The 19,580-nt window shown below is 43.2% G+C and overlaps 1 protein-coding gene across 7 annotated transcripts in view; it reads right to left on the bottom strand.

Annotated features, from left to right (window-relative positions):
* Window positions 1-5,109: 5,109 nt before the first annotated feature.
* Window positions 5,110-19,580, bottom strand: part of CADPS (calcium dependent secretion activator) — a 415,573-nt gene continuing 401,102 nt past the window's right edge. For all 7 annotated transcript variants that reach the window (XM_074344558.1, XM_074344560.1, XM_074344559.1 and 4 more), the window contains 2 exons: window positions 9,691-9,795; window positions 5,110-6,340 (listed from right to left, as the gene is read on the bottom strand). In XM_074344558.1, the coding sequence (XP_074200659.1) occupies window positions 6,161-6,340; window positions 9,691-9,795 (285 nt within the window). In that variant the 3' untranslated portion in view covers window positions 5,110-6,160. The remainder of the gene's footprint in view (window positions 6,341-9,690; window positions 9,796-19,580) is intronic.

The raw sequence follows: 19,580 nt of genomic DNA, 5'->3' as shown, positions 1-19,580 counted from the left end.
AATATGCCAACTTAACCGTGTTTACAATTGCTTTCTGCCATCACACCCTCAAGTCTTAGGAAAGCAGAAAAAACATTTTATTTGGGTATTTTTGGCTTTTTGTTGCCTCTGCACTAGTCCTCTTACTTTGTAGTTGGGTGTTTTCATTGTGATCATTTTATCCCTCCGTGAGCCGGTGGCTGTGATTAATTTGTTGTGCAGTGTTTTTCTGTGACCTTCAACGTACTGTTGTCAGAGTAGAGAACTCTGTTGGCTGGATGCACCCTCGCCAGCCCTTTCTTCTCTTTTGCCTCAGATTTACAACTTTTAGATGAAATGCACGGTTTCAGAAGAAGGAAAACAGATGATGATTTTAGTATTTAGATGAAGAAGAAAAACATCCTTGAATAAAAGATGAATATTGATATCGAAAAAAATCTGTTTACCAAGGATTGCAGAATTGGGCATAATTTGATTTCATTTCAGATGCGTTAATCATGTGCTGATGGAAACTGGCCACAAAGAACACACTTATTCTGGATTTTAAAATTTAAACACAATGAACTTAATTAACATTTATGCTGGAACAATCATGATATCACCCTTGTTGGCTGATTGATTTCCTTAAATTCTTACAGAATCTCAAATTTATGACAGCGTGACTCCTCATGCCTGCCCTGGAAATTCAGGTCACGTTAGTGGTGAGGTGGATGGTTCTCCTGAAGCTGCTGAAATTCTTCAGCTTTTTTAGTAATGCTTTCTTTATAGACAGAGTACCTTGTAACAGATTTAGTTTATACTTTCTCAGTCCCGCTCATACCCAGGTATACCTCTCTGATGTTCAACCATTCAATTCAACATTTATTGAGTGCCAATTGTCTTCCAGGCACCAGACTGGCACAACATAAATGAGTGCACAGTCCCTGACCGCGAGAACGTGGCAGTCTAGTGAGGAGACAGACATATTAAAAAAAAAAAAAATCATTATAATACAGTGCCACGAGACTGGGATTAAATCTGGGCTGTTTCTGAAATGCTCGAGTCACATTTTAAATGGCCTCTTGGATCACTTCCACAGATGGCTTATTTCCACCATTATGTTTTCATCCATCCTAAATTTCGCCCTGGATTTTGAGTTTACCGTCTTTTGCAATTGTTTCTTCTGTGATCAGACCATCTCCTTAAACACAGCACAACCATTAAAAGTGATACAGAAAATCTCTATGTGCAGACATGGAAATGATCCTACACTGATAAATGAAAAACAGGATTTGACTCAGTAGGCTCAGGCTGAATCCCATTTGTGAAAATATATTTTAAAATATATATATATATGTAAATATATAAAAAATATAAATATATCCAACTGGATATTGGATATATGTATTATATATATAAATCTATATCCAATATACTTGTATATAATTTGAACATATTTGGAAGAATATATGCCCATCTGTTAGCAATGGCTACTTTGGAGAAATGGGTTGGGGAAGAGAGAAGCTTCAACTTTTTGTTTCACATAATTCTGTTCTATTTGGTTTTTTTTTAACTTAAAACAATTCTTTAAGTATTTTTGAAAAACTGAAAGTCCTGGTTAGCTCTCTGTTATGCAGACCAACAAACCCAAACTAAAGGAAACTAGATGTCCTCCACTGAAACCTGAACCCACCCTTCCCGTCTTAATCTCTCCCAACCCCCTGCCTAAATCCACGAAGCCAGACTCCCCTAACACAAGGAGCACATTCATTTGCATCGTAAATCAACATGTATTTGTTGCGTCTTAATTGTGTGCACTGGGAATCCACCAGAGAACAAAACAGCTTCAACCAAATGGCACATCCCCTCACCTCCCTCTGCTTTGGTCCGTGTCTTTTCCTGTTCTGTCTGTGGGCTCTTCAAGGCTTACCTCCTCCAGGAAGCCTTCCTTGCCTTCTCCATCCTCTGACTCTTACAGTATTTAGTCTAGATAAGTCTCTTGAAGAGTCATACCACCTAGACTAAAGGTTCTAAAAGAATAGTAATCAGATGATTTACATTTCTGCACTTTGAGCCTTCATTTATTAATCATATACTGAGTGAATACACTCACGCTAGAGTAGGGAGGCTGGCACAGGTCACTCACACCCTCCTGAAGTGGAGAAAAGCTACAAGAGACATGTACTGATGCAAATAACCCATTCACGAATAGCGTGGTGAACACCATGAAAGAGAAGTAGAACGTGTCCTGACCATATATACCGGGGGAATGGGTGCTGGACTGGGGGTGGGGTTTGGAAAGCTTTCCCTTCCTTGAGCTGGGGTTTGCAGGAAGAGATGAGGCGCTTAGGGAGAGGGGCCCAGCTAGGAAGAACCATGGTGCACAGGAAGTGAAAGGTGGCAGGGGTAGCTGGGACCCAGAGAGAGAGGAGTAGGGTGAACAGAGGCTGGAGAGGTAGGCGAGGAGCAGATCGTGCATGGCTTCGTAAGCCACCTTCACAAATTTGGGCTTCATTCTATGAGCAAGGCGAGCCACTGGAGTTTTAATTAGAGGGTGGACAAGATCACACTTACCTTTTAGAAAGGTCCCACTGGCTGTTGAGAGGGAATGGATTAGAAAGAAAACCTGGGTGTTTCTAGCAGTGCCCGGCCAGTATGGACTCAACTCTTTGTAGACTGATTGTCAATACAGTGAATGATTTTCCATCAGGTTAACGTTTCCTCTACACCTCAACGTCTCACCATCCATCTGGCACTTTTTCCTATGGCCTCTTCTCTACCAGTCTTCCAATAACTAGAATTTTCCTCTTTAAAAAATAAAAAGGGGAAAAAACTTAAGCACGCACTTCACAAGGCTGGCTACCCAAATTGCCAATACACACATTAAAAGGCAAACAACTCCATTTATGTAATCAGTGAATTACAACTATAAACTGTGGCACCAGTTTGCACTTACCAGGATGATGGCTAAGTCTACCCTTATCAAATACATTTACCAGAGTGATGAAAATTAAAAGCAGTGACACTGTGTAGTATCGTCAAGGGCAATACCCAGTTTGGTTAGGAGCTTTGATACTATGCTGGTAAGAGTGTAGCTTTGTTCATGCTTGGTGGAAAAATGGTAGTACTTTCCTAAAAGTGAACAGCGTATCTTTACCCTATGACTCAGCAAATGTCACATGCAAAGAAGTTCATGGCAGTATGATTCGTAAGAGCCCCAAACTAAAAACAAGATGTTAACACGGGTAGATTGTGGTATATTCATGCATTGGAAGACGACAGAGCATTGGGAAGAAATGAACCACAGCTACACCAACAATACAACACAGAGCAAAAAGAAGCCGGACAGCAAAGAATATTTGCTGTGAGTCTAACTGCACGAGGGCTTAAATTTAATTGATGCGATTAGAAACCAGGACAGCGGTTACCTTTGGATGGTGGCCACCTGCAAGGAGCAGGGAGAGACTGGGAAGGGGGCTGGGCGTGGGTATGTCTGGGGTGTTGTTCACTGTATTCTAGTTCTTGACCTGCTGGTTCTCCAAGGAGGGTGTTTGCTTTCACAAATCACTGAGTTGTACGCTTAGGAGTTGCGTATATTGTATTTTAATTAAAAAAAAAAAAAAAAAGGAAAAGAAGAGAAAACTTCAGCTTTCATCCCCCCAAAATAAAAAAGCTCAAGCTCCCCAAACTGTCTCCTTCTCAACTGAGTTTGTGGCAAAGGATAACCTGAGACTTAACCTTGTTCAGTTTTTTGTCTCTGAGTTCGTCTGATGTCATTTCCGCCTCCACGGTCCTCCCTCCAAGGTTGCCACGCGGAGGGGATGCTGTGCTGGGCTGTGGCAAAGCCTCCTTTTGAAGGAAATTTTTAAAACCTTAGTTTAGGGTCTTTTCTAACTTGCTTCTCTCCATGTCTTTCGGTGAGTTATCTAACTCATTCACTTAGCTCTCTGCCAGGTTCCTGAACATTTTCTTCCTTTCCCCAACTTCTGTCCGTCGGGCATTTCCAACTCCTGAACACTGGGCAGACGCTGTCTCATTACTTGTGCATTTTTGAGTTGTTTGTAATTGTTGTAAAAAATATGCTTTCGTCTTGTAACTAAAAATACCACGAATGCACATGTATCTCGCAAAATTCTGGCTTTGCCACACTGACTTTGTGCTGTTGGACAATGGATGAGTTTTATCATTTTATCCCCATGACTGGTCTTAACATTTCTCTAGTATCTCTGGGTGAAAGTTTCTGCAGGGAGTTGTGTAACCATTGGGCAAGTTACCTTAACTGTTCTGATCTCAACTTCTGCGTCTATAATGAGGATAGAAACACTCCTCTCCTCTTACGGTGGTTGTGAGATTTGACTGTGGTAAATACATGCAGAATGCCTGGCACAAAATAGCTGCTCAATAAATGGGAGTTATTCTCAGTACCAAGGGCAGGAAGTTCTGGTGATGTGTACCTGCAGACCTCAAGGATTAAACAGAGTGAGATGTGCTATGTAGAGGAGTTGAGCAACTGGTGAGCATTCTGTCTGGTCCTATTGAAAAAGTAAGTATTTCTCTAAAACCTCAGTCAGACCCAAGGAAAGGTCAGCTTGATTTAGTGGCAGACAAATAAAACAGGCAAAGCGACCAAAATGCCTGATTTCTTTTAAACTTAGGTGATGATGTGACTGACAAAGACTGGGGAGCGTGAAGAGCACTCCGTATCTCAGAGAATCTTGTAAAATGCTTTAACAAATATATAAGAATCATATATAATTGGCACACGCTTTGTTTGAATGCAAACACTGCTGTTAAAGCAGTGCTTAAAAACAGTTTGTTGGCCTTCTCTTCATACAGGAGAAACATTTCTCTCGTTTACGCTACTCTCTTGCTGAGCAAACCCTTATTTATCCTATAATGCAAGCGTAATCTGCCCAACATGTCCAAATGCCCACAGTTTCTGAATTAGTCGAGGCTGAATTAATGGAATTTTCGGCTGTCTCTCGTGGAGACAAGCGTTTGAACACCACCCACTCCAACGGTTTCGAGAACACTCTACGAAAATTACTCCTTCCCTCCTGTTTTCCATGTCTTCCTGCTTCGTGGGCTTCAGTTCTGGCTTTCAAAGGAGACAGAGGAAAAAAAAAAAGGCTCAGCCGTATTCTTAGGACATGTGAAGAGTTATTTATTCGAGAAGCCACAGTTTCCCACACTTTCATAACTGTAGGCTTTATATAAGGCAAAAGCAAGATGGAGCCACTACTTTACACAGAAAGAAACAGCTCTGCAGAGGACCCCGGGGTCATGCAGTTACAGATCAAAATGCAATGTACATGACAGATATAAAAAACAGTGTGGAACAAAATAAAGTCTGGTTATAATCTACTGAAGGAAATATCCATATCTTATTATAAACACACTTATAGTCTAGGGTCATCATTTAAATATTCAGGGTTTTTTTGTTTGTTTTTTTTTTTTTACATACACAGTTATTGAAACAGAAAAGCAAAATGTAACATTTAATAGGATAAACTCTGCTAGAACACCGTTGCTCTGAACTGCACTCGATGTGATTAACTATAGGCTCGCCCTTGCCGTGGCAATTTGGACGATCATTCCATTGGGATGTAGCCATCCTTTTTCGGCTAACTATCTGGATAAATGAAAGGATGGGTTAACAAGGACACCGGGTGGGGGTTCATCTTGCAGTTCTCTGGGAACAGATAGAGCCAAAAGTTGGTGGTTGGAGCCTTTGCCTTTTGTTTTTCGAAAAACCAAGCAGATCTACGTGTCTTAGTTAAATTAGTTTATTGTACTCATTTACATCACTGGCACCCACGGACGGGAAACAAAGAAAGTACTCGGTGTATTTGCCCTCACATCCATCTACCGTCAACGCACACACAGCACATTAATGAAGCATCATTGAACTTTGCTGATAACAGGGATACACCTAGCAACTGAGCTATGTAGTCTCCATAAATGGTATTTAAAGAATGGTGCTCCATATTGCTTGTAAACAGAGAGACATGGAGTCAGGAAATCGTGGAGTTGTAGGTCGTTTGCTAATCTTGGGACCATGTAGCTAAAACGGCAATTGTTATCCAGACACATCTCATGGGCATGGTCGTTGACAGAAAATTCCCTAAGGGGGTTAACTAACAGACTAAGGACATGCATTGGTTACAGGACTCTGCCCCAGGGGACTCCAGGCCCGAGCGCTCTAATCGTCCTCTTCGTCCTCCTCGTCGCTGTCCTTCATGCTGATCCCCTGCAGGCCCCCACCCTCGCTCACGGACGCCGTGGCCTCCTCCACAGTGAGCCGGTTCCGGATGGTCTCGTAGGTCTTGCTGTTCAAGGTGGAGTCCAGGACCCCTTGCAACCGGAAATCCCTATAGGTTTTCTAAAGAGGGAAAAGATGCCGTGATGAGGGAGATCTCGGCTCCACGCGGGGAAGGGAGAGGGCACAGAGCAAGTGTGAGAACACCGACCTCGGCTAAGTGTCACGCGGCACGCGCTGTCACGTGAAAAGCCACCACGCTCTCAGATTTCACTTGTGCTGAAAACTGAGAGGTGGTGAATGACAGAAAATGAGAAACTGTGACAGGATAAACTGTATTAGATGAGACAAAGCAAAGAACATAAGCTTGTGTTTATTCAGTTCCGTACAGGGAAATGTTCCATAATTGTTTTGATTCCCTCTTTCTTTTTTTTTTTTTGTTTTCATTCTGGTCTGGTTCTTTCTCTGAGGTTAATGTAATATAACGGGATAGACAGTACGAGGGGCTATAACACATAAATAATGAATCAAGTGATTATGGGATTTTGCGAGTTCTTTTGCAGCCTGCTCTTAAGCATTTGCGAGGCTCGTGACTGCATATCCCTCTGCCTCGTTCACAAGACAGACGTGTGCATGTTGGTATACAAAACCTCAGACGGGCAGCAACAATCATGGGGAAGACGGAGCGCTAATGCCTCATTAAAATGTTGCGGGCATGTGACTCACTTCTCGTCTCCGCGGCAAAGAAGCGCCTCTATTCTGTTCACAACTTCCTGGTCTCAGGGAGGAAACTTGGCTCTTTGTCAAGCACAAGGGTTTGGTATGACTATACGGCAAGTTCTTCCTTTGTTCCTTCAGGCAATTTCTCTTGGATTTCCTTAGGTATCCCAGGGACCGTTTCTCTAGAAATCCCTTCGCGTTAACTGAACATGACCAGAAGCATCTGGCTGTTGTCTACTTCACAAAACATTTGTTGCAAAAAGGTCTCCCTCTAACTACGACGCCTCTCCTCACACTGCATATCATTTCGGCTACCGATTCTGCGGTTTGTGTCTCCTCTTGGTACAGGAAACTCGCTAAGGGGGCACGGGAAGGGACACTACCATACTTCAACGGCACTCGTAGCCCATCTGATGTAGTCCTGGTGTCAACTGCAATGTCAACTCTCCTGAAGGTCATACGCGGGAATGACGGCAGAATTAACTAGCGAATGCTGTTCTGCTCAGTGAAGTCCAATAATATCATAAGATTTTGGATAAGATGACCACCTGTTCCCTTTGCCAGTTTACATCTGTGGTCCCAGGCTGATCATTCGTGGCACCTCCTTTCCCTCTTTAAAAGTAATCTGGTTTATGGAAATTGACACAATACTGTAAACTGACTATACTTCAACAACAACAACAAAAAAGGTTAGAAAAAATAGTAATCTGGTCTCGCCACTAAATTAAAAGGGCATCTTAAATATGGCTCAAGCTGCAGGGCTCTCCCAGGTAGCCCACCTGAACTGTGTCTTTCCCTGGAGCAGGGAGGGTAGAAGGCTGGGTAAATGCTAGGTATGGCATAGACCAGAGAGCCTGAGGATTTACTGGATTTGTTTGTACTTTTCAGTCATTTAGGCTCAATTGTCAGGATAGTTTGGGAAAAAGAAAGGGAGAAATCACTTGACTATTCTCCTCTTTGTCAAATTCCAGAGCAGTGTGTTTCCCCAGGAGCCTCTAAATGTCTGAGGACCACGTAGAGTCGCTTTTTCCAGTCCTCCGTCTTGTAATACACAAGGAGGGCCCCAACTAACATGAGCCCAGTGTTGGATGGATGAATAAATGCTTGCTGAATAATGAATGAACGGATGAATAACCAGAGTGGATGTAAAGGCAGGAAAGAAAGCCAATTATCACTGGGAGTTTGCCCCCGAGAAGGAGTCCTCTGGGTCATGTGCTGAGTGAAGAGGGGGTGAATTCTGCTCCACCCCTCTGTGTGGTGGCCCGAGTTAAGCGAGGCCCACTTCTGGCAAAAGTGAAGGGGTTCCTTTGGCAGTGACGTTTCTGTGTCCCTTCCCTGTGGCTCATGTCTGTGTCGTTTTTGACAGAAGGCTAGGAATACACTTCTTCTCTGACTCACAATTTTTCCTTAATAAAATGTCAGTAATTCCAACAGTCTTGACAAAAATCTGGGAATATCAGGAATGGGAAAGAATTTTAAAATATTAAAATGAATTGTCTTCTTTTCATGTCTACCCAGAAAGAGTCAAATGGAAAAAAAAAAATTCCCCTAAAGAGTATTTATGCCCAGAAAATGGAATTCAAGGGGTCAGGCAATGTTTAGCGAGCTTGCCTTAAGGAACTGACATTAAAAAAACATAAAAATTAGTCTAGGTGCCTAGTCCGAGTACATACATTCCTTTTTTTCATGAGCTGCAGCGCACCGCTGTCTGTTAACCTTCCCTGGGCGGACGCTTTGTGAGATCAAATGCATATGATAATAATTCTCCTTAATTACACTCAACGGAACAGTAATTGGTTTTAAGTCAGCACTGGGATAGAGGGGCACCTTCAATGAAATGGTGCTAATCCGAAAGCGACTAAGAAATGGGGCGGGATTGGGGTGGGTGGGGGAATAGCAGGGGCCGAGGGTGGGGGGGGACTTCTGGCAAACTGTTCAGAAATGGAAATGCAGCTACGTTTCACTGTTAAAATATTTTTAAAAAGACTTTGTGCTTTGAATGAGATTTTTGCACACGCATGTTTTCAAACCCTCGACGGTGAAGCATCAAATGGAAACTGAAATGATCAAAAACGTATTTACCCCCTTCTGGGATCTTATTATTTCATGTAAACCACTGAGATTTCACGCTGAAATAATTATCATTAGTCCAAGGCACACACACAAGAACAGGGGAAAAAAGCTGCGTTCAGGGTATGTTACCTCACCTTTGTGATCTTTTACATTTGATTGTATACACGCATTGTAAGAGAAACTAGTTCAATTAACTACCAGAACAATATTGATTTGCATCCTGATAATGATCACAGGACATATTTAGAAATAGCCAGAGGTAAATATTTCTATTAAATTAATTGTGGCAAAATTTTATTTAATTAAATCATACACTAAATGGGTAATTGATGTGATTAGCATAGTGGTACCCTAAAGCCAGCTTTTGAAAGTCTAATGCCAAGGGTACTTTTGAAAGTCTATTTTTACATGGCAAATATATAAAGTATTTTTCCAGTCTGGATAAAATACCAACTTCTTTTTTTTTTAAATTAAATTTCCCTTTGATGTCTGAGTAATAAATTAACCATGCATCCCAAATTGATTTCATCGGGTTTTTCTCGCCTGAGATAACTGTTTTAGGAATCATCTTGCTTTATACGTAAACTAATATCCTTTGGATCAAGGAAGTCCTGGATCTTGCCAAGGAAATGGATTTCAGGGAGCTATTTGCAAAGAAGAATCATTATGTTTTCTTTTACCTTTACCATCCTAATTAGTGTTTTCAACTGATAAATGTGAAGCTGTAAGTCCATCCGGTCCGTCAGCCAGGTACAGATCACGTTCATGGAGCTGTTGTACCATTGCTGAAAAAAAGAGACAAAAGTTCTCCAGCCAACACGTCATGGAGCGTTTAAAGAGCAGAGAGGGAACAGACCACATCTGAGCACCCTGCTTTGTTTCAAGAGGAAAACAAAACGGTTAAGAAGAATTTGAGAGCACAGAGACCGTGCCCAGCAATTGATACAAAATCCCAAGGTACCAGATCAGCCGAAAAGAGACCGGCTTGGTCTTTGAATCTAAAGCAGAACTCTTTATACACATCTCAGATACAACCAGTCCCTAACGACCATCTCTCGCTCTTCTGATTCTACTTTTTGTTGGTTAGTTTTACTCAGTTGAGATTTAAGTTACCATTGATTTCCTAAAGCCATTGTCGCGGGTGCCCAGGACGATGGGCGCTTCTCCACTGACTCAACTGATGCCACTGGCTACTTACCTTTTGAAAAATCCAGACCCTGTCCGTTTAGGACAATCCTGGGAATCAGGCTGAGAGCCTTGGGAATTGAGGGCAAAGTCCGCCTTCACTGACCCTATTGGGGCATTTGGATAAAGACAATGAAACGGAGTTTCTCTTTAAGGGCCAAATCATACTCTGGGCAGCGTATGTGGCCTTACGTTGACTGTGCAATCTGTTTGAATCTTAACACCAAAAAATTATGGAAGATGGGAGGGAAAAAAACCATCTACAAATGAGCTCATTTCAAGCTGTTGAAATCATACTTCCCCTTAAGGGGGTTAAATTTTGCTTCTTGTCTGTGAAAAATGCTTGAAGCTGTGTCATTTTAGACTGCCACCCCTGTGGTGCAGGAAGTCTCTGGTGCGGTATAATTTTGCAGCACTGCTCATATATTCATAAATCTCACTCGGAGACATATGAACAGTGTTATGAAGTGTCAGGACGGAAAAAAAAATCTAATCTTTTCAACTTCACCAGGTTTCATTACGCATTGCCGCTCATACCAAACAATTTACAAATAAAATGAAAAGGTGTGGGGGGACCTATATATATTTACTTAGAGGGCGTGGATGTGAACCGCGCACAGAGAAGATGTTAAAAAGAAGACGTCGTTAGGGGATGGAAACGGGGCACACTCTCCTGCTAACCGACGCGCGCACGCACACACGCACCCGCACACCAGTGGAGATTTTAAAAGCATAAATAAAAACATGTTTCTGATGGTAACTCCACCCTTTCTCACCTAAAGATCATCCAAAATCAGTTTATGCCTAACACTCACAGTTTCTCCGAAGCCTCGTTTCTGACTTAATTTCTTAAAAAAAAAAAAAAAATTAATTTGGGTTTTTACTTGCAAGGCAGGACTGCCAAGTTTCACCTTGCAAGGAACGACAGAGTCTCAGCCATGGCGTTCAGAAGCCCTCTTTGCAATCTTTCATTTCTAGGCTCTTCCCTCATCAGAGACAACTGTGGCTCTCCTTGGAGCCCAGCCGCCAAGAGACCACACCACCCCAATCAAGGCGGCACTGCAGCCTCACAGCCAACTTCTGCTCTTTTAAAGATCATCGAGGCGAAACTGTCAGTTTCAGGAACCTTCTGTCCCTCCCCAAGGGAGCTGGGGTGGGGGGAGGATTTTTTTCTTGATTATCTGCACTTCACTCCACGCCGGGAGGGGGCTTGTCCTGGTCAGACTGCCCCAGGCGCCGGCAGGTTTTCCCCTCGAGGAGTGAGAACATTCCCCTGAAACTTTTTTCTTTTGAGGGGGCGGTTGTGATTATTCGGGGGTGTTCTTGGCACCTCCTGCCTTGGGATTCTGGAGCTTTTGCCGTCACTGCATCTGGGTTTGCTAAGAAAAGGGCCAGGGCCAGGAACAGGACGGGGTCACGGGTGTCTCCGCAGCCCTTACTTACTCTCAGCAATAGTGGGGGGCTCTCTTGTGTTCACCCCAGGCCTCAAACCCCACGTTTCCTGGCTTTATCCACATGCAATCGGGGGCTCAAATAATCTATTTTGAGAGTCATGAGCAATGCACATCCCCCCCCCCCCGCCTCCTGGGGTTGGAAACTGACCTTCAAGGAACCCGGGTGACCTCCTGGCCAAACCTACAAGACTGAGGGCCTCATGATGGGTGCACCTCAGGGACACAAAAGAGGAATGTGGCACTCTGGCTTCTAGGCAGAGGTGACATTTTGCTTTGGCTGTGACAACAGGCAAACCGGCGCTGGCTTCTATCCGTGCCAGCAAGCCTTGTGCAACGTGCCTTTTTCTCTTCGCTGAGAGACATGCCACCTTTCTGGGTGGGGGTGGGGGGGGTAAGAATAACGAACTCCCCATCTGATATAAGTAGTTCCCATTCTTATAAATGGCTTCTGGATAGTAAAAAACACAAAGGAAAGGGGAGAACACTGTCAGTATTCGTCCTCCGCTGCCGAAAGGGTAGGGAGGTAGGAAATGCGCACAGCGATGGATCAGTGCATCACACTCACAGATTCCCACCCCAGGAGAACAAGAAAGCCCTGGAACACCCATGCTTTTCCTCCTGGATCTCACATCTAGCAAAAAAGTGTCAAAAATGTATGATGCCCCATTGGCTACACATGGAAAGAGGCAAAGGGAGTAAGTCACTCCTTTCCAAACCTTATGCTCAGTAGATGGAATTGGAGGCACTTTTGGCTGATGCACAGCGCTAACTTGGTTTCCCAGAAAGGCGCTTAAAGGCACTTGGATGTTGGAGAAAGCAGGAGTCACTGCCTTCGAGAACTTTAAAATGTGAGAGGTGAAAGGGGTCTTCCACAGCATCCTCTGCAGAGGAGGAAACAAAGGCCCAGAGAGGTGAAGAGACTTGCCCAAGGTCACGCAGCTAGTGGATCCGGAAGTGGCAGCTTTCCAGGATTAGGGACTGGAGTGAAACAGCTGAGCACCTAATTGCTCCCCCCTAGGAGGGCGTAATAGTGTGCTGGGCCTGAGAGTTGATCTTGTGCATCTCTGCCCACCTCTACACTCAGGGATATCACACTGATAGCCAGAAATAAGCCTTGCAGGGAGGTTTTAACCCATGGAGACTGGCAAATGCCACAAACCAGGGCATTCTCCCTCCCAGAACGCCAGTCGTGAAAACATTTTACCAGCACATTACTGGCTGTCTGGGTTGTTCCTGCCTCTCCTCGTGCAGTTCACAGTGCTTATTAATCAGGTTTGCTTTATTTGAGATCGATGCGAATACAGCAGATTTGTTATGATTCTTCAAAAGGGGAAATTCATAAAACATTTTAAGTTCTCCCCATTTTGTTTTGTCTTTGGTTCAGAAACGCCTTTTCCAGAGATATCCTGACACCTGGGCACTGAAATTTTGGTGAAATGCACACTAAACTCTTCGAAATAGAAACTGATGAAATACAGTAAGTATTTAAGTACAATCACAACTCCTTGGCTGTCCTGCCAGAATTCGGGTATATTAATTGGAAACTTCTCATATAAGGTTACTTTAACTCTATAAAATCCCTGGAGACATAAAATCCCCAGGACCCTGGGCACCTCTAAAGTATGTTCTCTGGGGAGATTCTGCAAAGGTTTAGAGCTGGAAGCCAAAAGGATGCCCATCACAGCTAGGGCCCGCAGGGTAATTCGGGTCCTTGGAAAGCTGAAAACTTCTTGAGTAGCTACAACCAGATCTGGAAGCTGTGATTAAGAGAACGTGGAAAGATGATGTAAAATTCTGCCATTTAATTCTCCTTTCTTTCTTTCCACAACACAGTCGTTAAGAGCACAGGCCTCACCTGACTGTCACCCGGGCTTGTGATCTTGGGCAAGTTACTTTACATTCTCAGAGACTCAGTTTCCTGATCCGCGAATGGGAATTAATCAGGCTTTCACGGGCTTTTTGAGGACTAAATGAAGTAGTGCTACAAAAGCGCACGCCAGAGTCCTTGCACATAATAAGACCTCAATAAATGTTAGCTACCACCATCATCATCACCACCACCATCATCACAATTGTCACCATGACCCCTAACATCTTCGCCGTCATCACCATCACCATCTATTCTCTCTTTCTCAACCTAAGAAATGCTGCAAAGAAAGGAAGAAAGCAGAGCACAGGATGAGAGAAAGCCATGCTCTGGGAGAAGAAATGATTCCTGCTGGAGGATCTCCAGAATCTCAAGCGTAAGTCTTCCAGGACACGGCCAGCTCTTAGCAAAGCCATTCCACTGTAGAGCTGTTTCGTGTCAGATCCCCACCCAAACCTAGAAAAACCACCCTCGGTGCATTATACACATTTGAAACTGTATGGACCTAGACTTAAATATTGGATTAAAAGGATTCAGACAAATACTGAGTGATTTTTTTCAAACCCTGTGTAGCTACATTACAGCTTCAGCTGGGGTTGGCTACTTATTAACTGGATAACCTCGAGCAAGCTACTTAACTCTCTGACCCTTAGTCTCCTCTTGGGGTTAATACCAGTACCTACTTCATAGGATTACTGTGAGCATTAAAAGAGACAATTAGGGAAAGTATTTAGCAGAGTGACCGTCACATAGTAAGCGCTCAATAAAATTTAGCCACCGTTGTTATTCTTACTCTCAGAAACACAACACGCATCCTTTAAACATACAATACGGAAGAATCTTCTTGATTCATTTCCAGTCGATGCTTAGATAATTAACATGCAGATACACTCAGGTCCCACATTCTGCCCTGCAACTACTCCGACTTCATGCAGGGAAATTCTTATACATAACGTGTCTCTTCTGTAACGTGGGGGTTCACTCCAGCTAGGATTAGGGTGAGGCAAGATCTTACAAGTGCAGGATTGGATGCAGCCTTTAATTAGTATTTCCATATTTTATGTCTCACGGATTTTTTTTGCATTCATTTTGATTTTTTAAACCATATTAAAATACTTATCTCAATAACCGTCTTTTTGGCTCCCCCTTAAATTCTGCGACTAAGAAGTGATTCATTCACCTCTTCCTAGTCCCCACCTTTGGGTTCATTGTGCCCCCAGGGAATTTTATCCCCTGGGAGGGGCTGCAGGATTGTGAGATAGGATGAAGAATTCACACCTCACCGGACAACATCGGGTTCATAGAGAATGGACTTTCACTTGGGTTTGGATAATCCCTCATCAGCAGGACAGAGTGTTACCACTGCGATTGCTACTGCCTTTACGCCTCCACCATCGTAACCCCCTAGATGAGTCTAAACTCCCAGACCACTCCCCCCATCTTGATGTTAATTCAGTGTCCTAAAGGGACCTTACTATTCACGATTCATTTGTTTTCAGAGCCAGCCATGTTGCATCCACGAGTGGCAATGGAAGCGAGGAATAGAGGCTGAAAAGGAGGCAGAACTATTCAGTGCATTATCAGACTCGCTAATTACAAGGACAACATGTCCCCTCAACTTACACAATCCCCCCATCACACTAGACCACTCTGGAAGACTTTAGAGTCTATGGTTTTTAGCAAAGGACAACAGTACACCCAGGATTCCACACACGCTCACAACGCATGTGCAACATTAATAAAAATAGTTACCAATGCACTGAACACCAAGTTCTTACAATGTACAAGCACTGTGCACGGCATCTGACAAGAATTATCTAATTGCATCATCGAGCTGAACACTTAAGAGCAGCAGCAGTCTGAACAGCCCCGTTTTGCAGAGGAGAAAAAGGCGCGTTGGTAGCCTGTGGTGGGACAGGCTTCAAGCTGGTGATTCACCACTACGTCCGTATGACTTGTGACGTTCAGCTCCCTAATTTCCAAAAGCAATGGCTTGCTTGTGTAGAAACACCCCTGGCATCCAGGTGCCTTTTCAGCAAAGTCATTCAGCTCTGAACTTCTCAAAGGAGAAGGGTGTGGGTAGGATAATGCTGTTGAACCTGTCTCCCCCAGAGCCCGAGCTTGGCTTGGTGTTGAAAAGATTCTACTTTTTATGAGCTTAGAGAGTTGCTAAGCAGAGTATGCTTGGGGAACTTACGGGTTTTCCCATGGAAAACCACTCATCATCAGCCTTAAAGAACTAATGGATGAGAGACAGTCATTGCTGACAAGGGAAATGACTTGAGAAAGTTGGACCAGGGGCAAGAACGCCATTTCTCAGCTAGCATCAGCATATTGGTAATGTTCCCCTGTAGCCCTACCTAAACTCTTCTTATTTTCTTTTAGGTTCATAACTCAGCAATTGCTACTGAGAGGAAGTTCTCACTGTCGGCAGTTTGCGTTTTCAAAGAGCCACATAATTAGAAAAAATTGCCTATGTCACAATGGATTGAATTTTCCTAACAGACTTTTGGAGACACAAACGTTATGACATTGATCAAAAGTTCGGCTCTGAAAAATGATACATCATCAGCTTTACAATTCTTGGTGAACAGGGAGAGTAAAATAGAGCCCTGGGGAAATTTGGTTTCACATTAAATTAAAGGAGATGTCATCAGAAAGGGCTGTAAGAGAAACAATTTGAGGCAGAGTCATGAATCCAAAGAAAGCAGTCTAGCTCAAAACTCAGCTCTTGTGTTGCTTTTTTCTTTTAAAGAAGAACTTGTATTGAAGTCTAACACGCATACTGCAGTGTATCACTTTTAGCAAAACGCACGCACAGACACACACATGCTGAACAGGGCGTGCTGCCCTATGCCTACAGCAAAAGGTAATATTTAGCCCAATATGGTGAAATTGAGCTCTTTTAGAGATTATGTTCTTAGCCTAAGGACCAATAGCCACACCATGCACAAACACAGATCTTCATATACCTTCTTTGATTAAAATCTGTGACTCAGTCCAGTAGAGCCTAAGCATGAATGATAGTTGAAATTCACAAGGATCTGAGTTCTATGGTTGGCTCATTTCCAAATATATTTATTTCCTTTGAAACTAGCATATTCATGCTATGTCTACCAGGCAGGCAGAGAACTAAATGCCTGGGCAGTTCATGGCTAAAGTTGAAACAGTTGAGCCTTTATTATCATCTATGGTCTCACTTCAGAGAAGAGGAAACTGAGGCTCAGAGAAGTCAAATGATCTAGTGGTTAGTAAGAGATGGAGCCTAGACTCAAGAAACTGACAGGCGGTACAGCCCAGTGGCTAAGAGAATGCATTTGAATCAAGCCTGTCCTGTGTTTGAATCCTGATGAATCCTTTAACCTCCCCGTGCCTCAGTTTGCTCATCTGCTAAATGGGGATGGTAATAAAAACCACTTAGGCTTGTGCGGATTACATGAGTTAAAATGTGTGGCGTGCTTACAATAGGCCCGTATTAAGTGTTAGCTGTTACTATCTAAGCCATGTTATCTTACCTGCTTCACAAATAAGAAATATCTCTCCAAGTGTGAGCTATTCAGGGTTGTTTCAGGGTTGTGCAAAACTTTCTGAGCAGCTTCCACACTTCCAAAGAAGTCTATGCAAACAGGTAATTTGTAACCTCCTGGTAACTGACCTGTATTTCTGGACTGAAGCAGCACAGTGAAAGCTGGACGATTTTGATCTTTTCTTTGGAAAGTACCCTCTCCAACTCGACACAGCCGTACATGAGAGGAACTGTCTCAGAGGCAATTTGCCTGGAGTGTCTAATGAAGAAAGGACATTTTTTTTTTGTTGGCAAGGAGTCAAAGGGGAAGATAATACCTTGACCACACCCCTGTGACTAAGTTCTTCACTTTGCTTTTGGTGACAAACATGGGTTATTATTTGTTGGGGAAAAAAAAAAAAAAACCACAACCTCTTTAAATTGCTGTATTGAAATACTGTAATGAAATCGTTTACATTTGCAGCTTTCAATGCATATTTCTTCCTTACAATTTGGGTAATTTAAGAGCATGTGAACAACATCACGGAGGGTTTCTCTGTGCTTCTACCAAAGTCCTGTAGCTTTCTTAGCCTCAGCCACAATTCCACAGCCTCACGGGTCTCTTGGGGCTAAGAATAGGTAGGGATCTGGTTGTCTCTGGTGTTCTAATCCAGATTCAGAGAGGGTTTGACGAAGAAATCTTGGCATATTCAGGACATCTGTGCCAAGTAGGCAAGCACTAAAGCATTGCATACAAGTTTTAGGATTTGTCAGAGCTCCCCAAGGGGAATAAAACTTTCTAAAAGGGCATATCATCTGAGTACTTAAAAAAAAAAAATGGGTACGTAGGTGAAAGATACAATCTTTGGCCTTCCTTGAGCGCTACTATAATTCAAAGCTTTGATCCACCAAAACAACTGCCCCTAGAAAAGGTAGTTCCCATTCACAGCGTCAGGACGCCCAGCCAAAAGCACAAAGACGCTAAAAATAACCGGACACCAAAATCAGAGGGTACAGCTAACCAGAATGACCTTCCAGGCTGTCTCAAATGTCTTTTTTAGCTGGAGGTATGTTGTTTTTGTTTTTGTTTTTAACATCTGTAATTCCCTAGGTGCCTAAAATCCATTTCATCAACGTCTTTGTGAAGCTGTCTTAGTTCTGTGGCTTTTCAAGGTTCTAAACTCTGGAATAGCAATCCCCCCCCCCCCCCCACCCCGAGTCTGATGAAATCCAGACTGATGGGAAGTCAGAGGCATGTTGCTGAAACCATGGATCCAGAGGATCATGGATGATCCAGAGGTCATCGTTACCCACAACTCAGTGCTGAGAGCCCCCGCTACCCTTTCATCTTTAGCTTCTTTTCACAAGGAAGATGCAGTGCAAACGAAATCATTATATTTTAAAACTTTGATTTAAATGGTTACTGCTTAAAATGTTTGCTTCTTCTACAGGAACGTGTACAGACCCTAACACTTGGGAGCACTTTGATTGCAACCTCCTGAGAAAGGGCCTAAATGATACCTTAATATTCTTTTATTAAAATAAGCAGTCATCTATTCAAGAGTAAATTTCAACTCTCTACAGCTGCGATGCGGAGAAACGCCAACAACGGGTGCCTTTAGCCGTGACATTTCAAATGGACACTCAAGACGAGGAACCCGTACTTGGACCCCTGATGTAATGCACGGCAGCCTTCTAACCAGGTCAGGCCCATCTCTGTTAGGTGCCTGGGAGAGAACACAAGGGAAGTCAGAGTCCTGAAGGATCCTTTCTGAAAGCAAATTAGGCAGCAGGAGAGTTAACTCAAAGCTTAGCTTATATGGGCTACACAAGGACCTCTCTTTGGAAGAAATTTTTTTTTAATGGTTTGATGAACTTGCTGGTAATCTCAGTAAGCTAGCCAAGCTACCCAAAGCCAGATCAGAAACAAGTTTGTCGCTTCTGAATCAATTAGACTGTGCGAAACCCAACAAGCCGCCAGTCCCCTTGTATCCAGCCCATGTCTCAGTGTGGTCACCTGCAAGGAGATGGGACAGTCTCCACAAGGCTAAGATATTGCTGGAAAGTTGACCATCTCTGAATGAGAAAACGAAATCAAAGATCAGCTTGTTGATGTTAACTTAAAAACAGGAAGGTGTGTGATGGGAAAGCAGAGGTGCTCAAGTGAATTTTCAACTGTGAAGGCTGTCTCAGCTTATACCCGAATACCCCTCTTCTACCATTTCCACAACTTGAGTAAATGCTATTCTAAAAAGAGGGCGATCCAGCAGTTCTGTTATGAGTATAGGTGCAAAGAAACTGACAAGATCTTGAAGGGATATTTGCACGCCCATGTTCATAGCAGCACTATTTGCAACAGCCAAGAGGTGGAAGCAACTCAAGTGTCTATTGACAGAGCAAGGGATAAACAAAAAGTGGTATATATACACGATGGAACATTATTCAGCCTTAAAAAGGAAGGAAACCCCATCACACGCTATAACATAGAGGAACCTTGAAGATATTATGCTGAGTAACATAAGCCAGTGAAACAACACAAATACGATATGAGTGCACTTC

The sequence above is a fragment of the Camelus bactrianus genome, chromosome 17, assembly GCF_048773025.1.
Source record: "Camelus bactrianus isolate YW-2024 breed Bactrian camel chromosome 17, ASM4877302v1, whole genome shotgun sequence".
Taxonomy (NCBI): Eukaryota; Metazoa; Chordata; class Mammalia; order Artiodactyla; family Camelidae; genus Camelus; species Camelus bactrianus.
This window is presented reverse-complemented; position numbering and strand designations above follow the sequence as displayed.